Source organism: Melanostigma gelatinosum (assembly GCF_949748355.1).
Source record: "Melanostigma gelatinosum genome assembly, chromosome: 9".
NCBI classification, from domain to species: Eukaryota; Metazoa; Chordata; class Actinopteri; order Perciformes; family Zoarcidae; genus Melanostigma; species Melanostigma gelatinosum.
The window spans coordinates 5,968,532-5,979,235 of record NC_136642.1 but is presented as its reverse complement, the minus strand read 5'-3'; the positions used below and the strand labels follow the sequence as shown (position 1 = coordinate 5,979,235).

The 10,704-nt window shown below is 42.9% G+C and overlaps 2 protein-coding genes across 2 annotated transcripts; both read right to left on the bottom strand.

Annotated features, from left to right (window-relative positions):
* Nucleotides 1-3,875: 3,875 nt before the first annotated feature.
* On the bottom strand, nt 3,876-5,554 carry LOC306782678 (sperm acrosome membrane-associated protein 4-like; the record flags this gene model as incomplete). Its single annotated transcript, XM_079276122.1, has 3 exons — nt 3,876-4,099; nt 4,245-4,364; nt 5,536-5,554. 3 exons carry the CDS (start codon nt 5,552-5,554, stop codon nt 3,876-3,878), a joined length of 363 nt encoding a protein of 120 aa, XP_079132248.1.
* Nucleotides 5,555-5,620: 66 nt separating this feature from the next.
* On the bottom strand, nt 5,621-10,649 carry tektl1 (tektin like 1; the record flags this gene model as incomplete). Its single annotated transcript, XM_079276121.1, has 8 exons — nt 5,621-5,848; nt 6,564-6,677; nt 6,776-6,871; nt 6,967-7,133; nt 7,952-8,102; nt 8,736-8,840; nt 9,498-9,782; nt 10,356-10,649. 8 exons carry the CDS (start codon nt 10,647-10,649, stop codon nt 5,621-5,623), a joined length of 1,440 nt encoding a protein of 479 aa, XP_079132247.1.
* Between the last annotated feature and the right edge of the window lie 55 nt (nt 10,650-10,704).

Below are 10,704 nucleotides of genomic sequence, written 5' to 3'. Positions count from 1 at the left end.
ACAAGAAGTAATTTCTCCAGCAATATCCTTTAATGACAATAGGATATGATTAATCATGGAAAATAAGGGAAGCACTGACTCACCAGTGGAAGCAGCAGAGCTACAGTTGGAGTCGCAGCAGGTGCACACCAGGTCTGGTCCATACAGCTCAACCCATCTGAGAAAAACAAGGATGGAGAGCTGATCCCTTTTGTGCCAAGACTTGTACAGCATGGTTAAACTTTTTGTTTCCAACTCAATTTCTCCACACAAAACAAAAAACTAACTTTCTTGTTCGAGTGTTGTAGTTGCAGGACTTTGCCGTGGATGTGGGGACAGAGCTGCCCACAGACATGGAGCAGTGCATGTAGATGTGCTACAGGAGATCAGAAAACAATATGTCCAATCAGTTAAAAGGTTTTAAAGTCTTTAATCACAGTATTAAAACAAAAAGAGGATCAGCAAAGAAATTAGACAAGTTTTGCGAAGGTGATAACTTGAAGAACTTGAAGAATCTTTGCTCACCTGGCTGGTCATTCCCGTGAAGTAGAAGGCATCCACAGAGAATCTCACAGCATTGCTTTTGTATGGGATGAATCTGGAGCGACTGTCCTTGCTTTCAACCATACACCTTTATCAGAGGGCGAGAAAACCTGACCATTACATATGCTCTTCTTTTGTGCACAGCTGTTAAAATGAAATCAGAGCAACAATAAATGTCAAGGTCTTCAGTTTGTGAGAGAGTGAGGTGTTTGTTACCCAAAGTTTTGCACGACTGGAAACTGAGGTGTGGAGGTGTGGGACTTCTCGGGAGTTGCGTAACACAAGTGGACGTACAGTCTTTTGTTTCGGGCCATGGAACGAGCCGCTGCCTCAAAGTACATGGACTTCCCGAGCACGTACTGATCCGACGGCGAAAGCTTTTCCCACTGAGCTGAAAGAAAGAAGGAAGCAGTCAGGCAACAACAGCTGCAGCGGGAGCAGCGTCAAGAGTTCTCCCTCATTCATGCAGTCCAGTTCAAATGTAAAGACAGAGTGATTCAAATAAAACGCCTTGTTTGATGATATTCAAAGGCTGAAGCACATGATACTGACCAGAATTCCCTTAAAGGACAAGTGTGTAGGATTTTTGGGGCTCTATTGGCAGGAATGAAATATATTCATTGTTGTTATTTTGAGTAGTCTTGAGAAGACAAACTAAACACTGGCTTAAGAGAATGACTTTCATGTTATTACGTTACCTGAAGACCATTGTGGTTCTCTGACATGCTTGGAAAGGGAAGGGTGAGCGGAGGGGTATTCAGTTAGAGGCAATCTGCAACCTCACCACTAGATGCCACAATATCCTATACACACTGGTCCTTGAAACCCGGAATTTGTATCCTTCAATAGTTTTCTCTGCACATTTTGGAGATGGCATTTTTTTTTTTTTTTTGCAGGGTTTACCATTTCGAGGAGTCAGAATGAATTTTGCTCTTCTCCTCATTGATGTCACGATCTTGCGCAGCCGCATCTTTGGTGTGTATTCAGAGTATTGGTACCTAAACATATTGTTGAGATTTAATAAAACAGCTCCTATATATGATTTATATGTTACACAGTTGAAAAAAAAACTTGGCACAGAATCTTTTCTGGTCTGGATCCAGTCTCACCTGTTATAATAACATGCAACAGGCCGGGAGAACGGCACAGCTCGCCTGATTGGTCCCTGGAGCCTTACTGGATCATATTGTAGCGTGTTTGAATAGGCCACATGGTTATTAATTATCTGCAAACAAAAAAAATTTAAAAAAACAATTCAGCTGAGATGTATCCTTCCTTTAACAAGACTGTTTAAAAAAAGGTGCTAGATAAATAAAGTTAGTATTATTATTGTTCTTAATCCATATAAATGTTGAGATATTTCATTTTGGACCCAAGTGGCAGACCACCAAACAGACCGAGATTGCTGCCTCCCTGCAGCCACCTCGCTAGCAGTTTATCCCGGTTATCATGGCTACAACCCTTTAGCACAGTGGAAGATATTAGGCCGTTAAAGCTCACCGTGCGTTTGGTTCCACACATGCCAACGTCGTATTCAAAATAAAGGTAATCCCTCGTGGATTTACTGGCTTGGCATGTCCCCAGTTTGACTTGAGAGTCCGGCTCACCGGTGCCTAAAATGCTCCTCTGCACCTGCACGACCATCTTGTTGAGCACGCACGAAGTGCTCACGGAATCACCCGTAGCTCTGGGCGGACTGGCGTTAGCCCGAACCGGGGGCAGGGTTTCCCGTACGGGCAGAGTCGGTGTGTCCCCCCGGGAAACATTTCTCGTCACCTGGGTCGTTTGTTTTAATGCCTCGAACGTCAGTGGCGTTCCTCCATCGGTGGAGGACAACAGCGGCAGCATGAACAGCAGTAACGGGGAAACCATGCCTGGAAGTCTGATGTGTTTTTTTTATTTTGCGGTTAACAATCCAACCTTATGTGAAGAGTATTATTAATGATGACGTTCTCCTTAGTTTGAGGCCTAATTAACAGCACCTGGTGAAGAAGAGGAAACGAAATGGCGACACACACCTGTTGAGAAACAACTAGATGCGACAAGTTGTCCAACTCCTAACAGGTATATTGTTCGTACTGAAACGTATGATTTATCCTACCTCTGTTTGTGTAACGAGTAAAATGTCATCCTATTGTATTTATAAACCATTTAAAACCCATTTTATATCAAGAAGAGGAAGTAATAACCTCAGTGATGGCTCCTTTCTAATTAGGGAAGCCAATTTCCGGTGAGCTCACTGGGACATGTGGTTTTTCTATGACAAGTCAAAATAGCTTACATGGTGTGAAGAAGGTTTAGAGAGCAATAAAAAATGTGTAATGTATCCCTCTTGAAAAGTCTATTGGGTTAAAGTTCACTTCATGTGCAAACAAATAAACATTACTTTTAGTTATTATACTTAGTTTGTTTACGAAACAAACTTTATGGTTTATTGTATTCTTTAAAGTTCGATGATATCGACTAAATGTGTGACAGGGAAAATGTAAATGTATTTCTCAACTCATCTTTAATATCAGGTATATTGTTTTTAAACAGCAGGCGAACAATTAATTTGGCATTTAATTCACAACATGTCTTGTATTTGCTTCTCCTGCTTTGCTTGTACCGTTTTCAAAATAGAATGTCAGCACTGATATAATAAGCACCTCCATCGCTTTGCTTACAAATTGTGACAAGTTGACTGATGGAGGTAGTTTATATTCTTCGTTTTAATGAAATTATAATGGGAACACAAGCTAAACATGTTACACTCGTCCCCACTCTCCACTTCAAAAGAGCTGCAACCAGACACACACCTTTAGTTAGCAATAATCAGAGAAATATATATCTATTTTTTCCATCTCACGAACAAACAAACCTCAGTTTAGAGACATTACAGAAAGGAGACGAAGCATGAAAGTCAGGTTCCTGTTTCTGTGTTTACATGGGTTTTACCATCACGCTTAAGGAGACAGGACCAGAGTCTATTAACTCCCATGGGAGAAGTGAACATTTATTAATCGTCACACAAGTAGAGATTGGACATTCTGACACTGAAATGGCATTTTCCAGACCGACACATACGGAGAAAATTCACTTTGTTTGCGACCTTTCTGTGTCTGTACTCTTGTGTCAGCAACAGAATCTCGTGAGATCCGGCAGCTAACGCCCTAGCAAAATAATTTGAATTATGCTAAATATGGCGGTTAGCCGTCCAATGTTGGTAAAAATAATCAGCTTTTTTTAAACTGAGTATCTTTGGTTTAGCACAGATTAGTGCACTTAAAGGAATGGAGCACGACATCAGTCCATTAGAGGGCAGACTCCACTTCATGTGTGTTAAACTAGTTCTCTTCCACATATTTTACAATTCACCAAACGGAGTATGAAATAAGAAGTGCGAGTAATATGCCAGTCCAGTCAGAGGTAGCAGGTACTGCAGCATCGTTGCACAGGTGTGTGTTGCAGCATTCATTGGTGAAGGTGAAGTTGAGTCCCATGGTGTGTTTTTCTCCCGTGACTCCACACAGGGAGGGCCGGACGCAGCTCTTCTCACACCACACGGAAGTCTCCTTAAAAACCATCACAAACATCACTTTAGGAGAGATTCTCACAGACACTCGCTCAAAAAAAACCCCAAAAAAACACACTGACACATTTCCCTCCGTGTTGCGTGTCTCGGTTCTTTTTCTCAGTTTTGATTCATTTGAATTTTGTTCAGTGACTTGAGGCGCGCTCACCTTTCTCGCCCACAGCTCTGCTGGACAGACAGACCTGCCCGGGTGGACACCGGAGAGGGAATCTGATGCAGTCCAGAGGTGAGATGGCAGGGAACACACAGGTGTAACAGAAGAGGGGAGCTGAAGGACAGAAGTGTTGTTTGAAACCACATTTCTTAAGTTCAGTTTTGCAGAGGAGCTTAAATTATGATCCAAAACATGATCAATTTCAAACTGTACTCCAATTTAAATACTCAAGTTATAAGTTGAAAACATACGTATAGGATTATTATCAGTGGTAATGGGTTTCCTTGTCTTATACGATAGTAAGATGATGCATTTTAAGTCGTCACCGTGGACAAAATTGTCTCTCTTACGACTTATAGAACGCACAGTTAATCAGTTGATTGAGAAAATAATTCCCAGATTAATCACCTCTAAAATAAAATAGTTGGTTGCAATCTCTTAAATGATCCATCTTTATGGATTTAAGTCAGTTTCCGAGTTTCCTCCTGGCTTTCCGAGCTTCCTCAGCCGGCCCAGCTGCAGAGGTCTGAAGGGAAATCTCCTCTGGTTTCTCTTGATATTCTGTTTGTGGACTCCAAGAACCTCCACACCCAAACTTATCATTCAATTAGGCTGTTCGGTTCCCGGTGACAGTCATGACGTTACAGCGCTCAGTGTCCTGCAGACAACAGCCCCTTTCAGATTTGAGAGAATCAATAGGGCTCTGTGAGGGAACTGCACTCTAGTTTAGGTTGTAAAATGTCCACTTATGTCATGTGTATTTTACAGACACGCGGCATGCACTCGGGTAACAGGGCAGGTTTATTAAATCAGGTCTTATTTGTTCATGAAAGACGTTGAGTTTGGAAGGAGGGCTGTCAAGTGACATGCAGTCCCATGACTAGATATCTGAGAATTTCTGGAAAGGATGTTGAATTCACAGGCAGCTTTTGTTCACAAAAAGGCAAGTTTTTCAGTTTATATCTTTAAATATACGGTAAGACTTTTGTTTAATCATGAAATAAATGTGGTTTAGTGAAAAAATCTGATCTTGTTCGATAAGATAATCATATTAGACACTACTTCTTGTTTCTATTGTAACGGTATAGAGGGCCATTGTTCCTATCATGGTCATGTTTTATTGCGGTAAAGATAACCAAATTAGACCACGATGAAAGGGTTATGGCAAATAAAATGTTGCCATAAGTAGTACAGGTCATTAGTCAAAGCTTACTTAAGTTACATGAGAAGAATCCTCCGATGTCAACAGAGAGTCTCACACTCTTTGCAGTGCATCACATTTTACTCATCTTGAACCCGTACATTTTGCACATGACTGCTCCTTATTTCCCACAACACACAAAGCTCGTGTCTCTCATATTGCTGCAGCCCTACTGAGTACAAGACAGGAGGGGTCGTCTTCTGCCCGCCCCCTGCTGGAGGACAGAGGGCATGGCTCGCTTGTCGACCTGCTGCCGCCTCATGCGGAAGACGGCAGCATCCACCTGAGCCGCTCCTCTCTTGCCGTGCTGGTCGTCCAGCAGCTGCAGACGGGTGCGCTGCAGTCCGGCCAGCTCCCCCTCACAGGACGTTAGACATCGCCTCAGCACTGCACTGCCCTGAGACACACACACACACACACACACACACAGGAAATACATTCAGCCCGGTTTGGTTTGTTTGAGACACTCAGCAGGCAACAAAAGGACAGGTTGGTGTTCGACCACTGAGTGCTTTTTTAAAATATATGGTGTGAACATCTGCCATGCATGTTTTGTGTTTGTCTTTATTTTCACACAGGAGGTGAGAAACTCCTCCTATTGTATAGGAAGGACAACTTCGAGCTAAGTTTAAAGATAAGAATGTTTGTTTCCTGTATCCAGGTCAGTGTTCACCTGACTCATAATGTGTTGAGGCAGTATCAAGAGACAAGTCCCGCTTTGGTTTGGTTCAGATCAGTCATGCAGATTGTTGTCTGTAGAGGTGCGAGTGCAAGCTGACATCATATTTCCCTTTTTCTCAGAAAGGTTTATTTGTCAACTGACTGTTTTCAAATTCCGGCACCACTTTCTAATAAGGCAATCTTTATCATTCATAACTTGTAGTTAGTGGCTTCACAAATGCTTAATAAACAACTCATAAACGTCAGTAATACATCGTATAACAACTTGTAGGTCTCCAGGTTGTGAAAAAAATAAACTGGAGCTGCACTAATCAACGACTCAAACCCCCTTAATGAAATATGAAGAAGAGGGTGGTCGCCACATTCCTATCCCCATCATTCATGAGTGTGTTTGCATGTATATAAATAGATATTTTGGTCGGACTAAACACCTGTATGAGATGAGCAGCCTCAGGTAAGTGTGTCCCTGGATGTCTCTGATAAAGCTGCACCAGAGGCCTGTTGAGTTTCTCTCTGGACTGTATGTCACCGCTGTACTCCGGACCCTGTAAACACACAACACAAGCAGAACTTCCCCTTATGCACTTTGTCTCTGAATCTCCAATACATTCACTGATCCTGTTCCACATGCACACCAACTAACCTGCGCTCTGCCGTGGCTGTGCTGAATACAGTTCATTTCCCTCTGCTTGCGAAACATGGCCTGCCTGGTGGCTGCAGACATCAAACTCAGGTTTTGCTGCAAAAGACGGAATGAAATGGAAATATTATTCTGGTGCTAAAATGGTGTCAAGAGTATTTTTGTGTCGTTTAACACGTTATATTTGTGTCTACCTGCAGACTGATTGTCTCTGCAATTTTTTTCACCAGACCATCGTTGACGCTGCGGTGAACAGCTTTCTGCCTGGTGATGGCACTGGTTAGCGTCTGTCTGATGTTTTCCCTCAGTAGCAGTGACTGCTTGACTGTCGAAGCGGACGACTCTAAAACCCGTTTACATTCTGCAAGGAGATAAGTCAGTGATCTAAAATATTGTGTTTAAATTAAACAAGTTATGGTGGAGGGGATAAAGTAACCCCTTCCTGCATCTCCTAATACGATCTGCTCTGAGACTGTAAGCAGGTACGTTGTTAGGGATGGTGTAAATTAGCGATGAAAGTATTCTATGTTTTATAGAGAGATATGATAATAATGATAAAAAATACACATATTTAGACTCTGAACATATTCAGCAGTTACTCAGCCCTTTGTACGACATGATGAACAGTTAGGGACACTAAGTTACACAAGCAGTTCATTTCATTAAATAGAGTGAAGGCGTACAGTCTTGCACAGTTTTTAGCCATGCTAGCGATGTGGCTCTAGGTCCACCATTTTGTGCCGGACTGAAAAACAACTATTGGATGGATTGCCATGAAATTTGCTGCAGACAAATAACTTTGGTGAGCCCTTAACTTTTGATTTAGCACCAACATAAGGTCTGCAATTTGCTTCATGACCAAATAAAACGAATGACATTTCCATCAGCCTCAGCTATACTTTGTGTTTAGTGCTGATTAAAAATGTCAGCATGCTAACATACTAAACGAAGATGGTGAACCTGGTAAACATCAGCATTGTCATTATGAGCACATTATCACACATATGAACTTTTAAGTAAATTAATTAAGAGTCTTAAACTCAACAAATACCAATGTTTCAAATGTTTTTAAAATATGTTGAAAATGAATCTCCTTATTTTGTCTTGCTTTGAGTAATTAGTCTTTTCTCCTTGCAGCACGATTGGCTGCAGGCATTGACACCGTTTGACTTCGTGTACCTGGAGTGAAGGGGCTGACGGGGTCTATTCTGTTGAAGGTCTGAGCAGCCCGGCCGTGTCCTCCAGCAGAGCTTCTGTGAGGCAGCAGATCCAGGACAAGAGCCCTCTCACCGGCACAGTCCAGCAGCTGTCTGCTGCTCCGACCCAGGGCCTGGAAGACACAGAGCAGGGGGCCATGAAAAAGACACACTAGGGCTGCAGCTAACGATTTCCAAATATTGATTCATCTGCCAATTATGTAAGAAAAAGAAAAGCAGCACATTCTCACACAGAGCTGAAACAAGAAGATATTTAATTGTTTTCCTTTGAAATAATTACTCAAATGATTCATCAATTATCACAATAGTTGCCAATTCATTTTTCAACTCCAGAACTGATTTTGTGTTTGGCTTCCTGGTAGGAAGATTCACTCCAAGTTCCCTTGTTTCTTTGAAGTCATTTTCACTGTGCAACTTACATTTTCTATGTAGCTTGTTGAACTGTTTTCTTATGAAGAGGGCTTTATTGTAAGAGTGAATGTCATTATCATCATACGTCTTGGCAGGTACGCACTATAGAAGTAATGCTACGTGATTTTACTTTTCATTCATATCATTTGATCTCTGTTCAAAAGGAAACTTTAGGATGTTATTGCTGCGTGAAGGCTTTGGCAGCGTCGTTTTTCCTCACGCACTCGTGCCAGTAAATCACATGGAAGGGCAAGTGGAACAGAGAGAAAGAAACACACAGTGGGGGGGAGGGGGGTGTCAACTGATGCAGACAGAACAGTGACGTTGTAAATCACCTGTAGCAGGGTCAGTGTGTTTCTCAGCACTTCCTCCAGATCCTGTTTCAACTGGGCCAGCTCTCTTCTCTCCCACAACAGCAAGTAATCAGCACCGTCTCTCTCCTGCAACAGAGCGGAGCCGTCAGCAAACACATCTCCTCTCTTTAAGCTCGCAATGCAGAGCTCAATGAATTCATCCACCCGTTGTATCACTTACACCACGTCTGGTGTTTGATTGAGCTGGAATGGCAGTGAAAACGTGACACACTTTGTTGTAGTGATTGAAAGGATTTAACAATGATTCGATACCAGCAGTGCTTTGTCTGAATAAGTGAGTAACAATAATGTGTGAGGCGCGTGTGACTACAACACAACCTTTGTAGTTTTTTTGAGTTTCCTGCATGTTTCTGCAGGTGAAATCAAAACATTACCTGTGCAGAAAATAAAGTAAGTGATCTATTTATTTCGAGCTAAATCATAAGTATATTATTTGAATCCTTAGATAAACATTAAAAAGTCCAAAATCTACAGTGATTGAGACCAAAAGTTCAAATATTTAAGATCTGTGCAACTTGAGCCTCGACTCAAATGCAACACCAGTGATCCCTGTGGAGAAACTATTTTTGGTGTTTTTCAGAACAAAACAAAACAGCGATATATGATTCAGTGTTCTCCTTGTGGATCGTCTGGTTATACGAGTGTATTCCTCACACTATTGCCCAAAGAACACAGCACAGTGTAGGGAAAAGATTTGAGCAAAGAGACGAGAGGAGACTTAACGGTTTCAGCAGGGGACGGCCTCCTGGTCCTCCCCTCCGAGCTCCTCCTGTTGACGGTCAGATCGGTCCTGAGGCTGCGCAGCATCCTCTCCAGGTGACCCCTCTCCCTCTCCAGCTTGATGCCCTCCTGGGTCGTCCGGCCGGCCTGCCTGCGCAGCTGGCCCTCCACCTCCCGCACCCTCCGCATGTACTCAGAGGCCACGGCCACACTGGCCCCTGCACACTGCTCACGCAGGCTGCTCGGCGGGAACGGGGCCACAGACATTCTTTGGGAGCCACTAGGGAACTTCAGAAGAACGTTAGATGATTTCTAAATGTCTGAGTGACTCACAATTACACAAATACCATGCAAGTACAATTTTGAGGTACTAGTACTTGACTAGTAGTTTCCATTTTATGAAACTTTATACTTCTACTCCACTGCATCTCAGAGGCAAATAATGCTTTTTACAACTTTAAATCTAACAGCTTTAATAATTACTTTACAGATTATATAGATATAGACAGATACAGATATAGACAGACTCAACTATGTTAATGCATCTGTAATAATCAAATAATGTAATGAATGTACTGTAACACTGAATAGCCTTTCAGTATAACGAATGGGCCTAACGTTACTTATGACTGATAACAGGCTTCTTAGACTTGCCAATGCAGGACCGTTAGGCTACTTGTGAGTTACTGTGTACTGTGGTATATTCTTTATGTAAGATATATAGGTCTACTTCTCCATTTGAAACATTACTTTATCCCAAATGAGTCAGATCAGTGAAGTGCTTCCTGTCCTCAGTGTTCAGGTCGCCTATAGTCTGCAGGCAGCACATAGTTATCTCTCTGCACGCCTGTGCTTTCTCACCGTCGCGCCTGCGGTTTTCGGCCTTTGCATCTTATTTTTGCAGACGCAGTCACGACTCTCTCCGCATTCCTGCGCTGTGATCTTATCTTCCGTCGTTTCCGTTGGGCCCTCCGTGCGCTTCGGGGTGAAACTGGCGGTGGCGCTGCGGCTCCGGGGAAAGCTGCAAGTCCCGGACCGACCGGCTCGAGTCTCCCGCATCAGGCGCTCCGCACGCTGGATGGAGCGGACCGTTCCATCGCGCCAAGACTCCGGTCCGATGGTGACGAAACCGAGGGGCACCGACTGGACCTGCATTCCTTCACATCCACCGTCCTCTCTAAATATCATGAATCCTTCTAATTAACAGCAT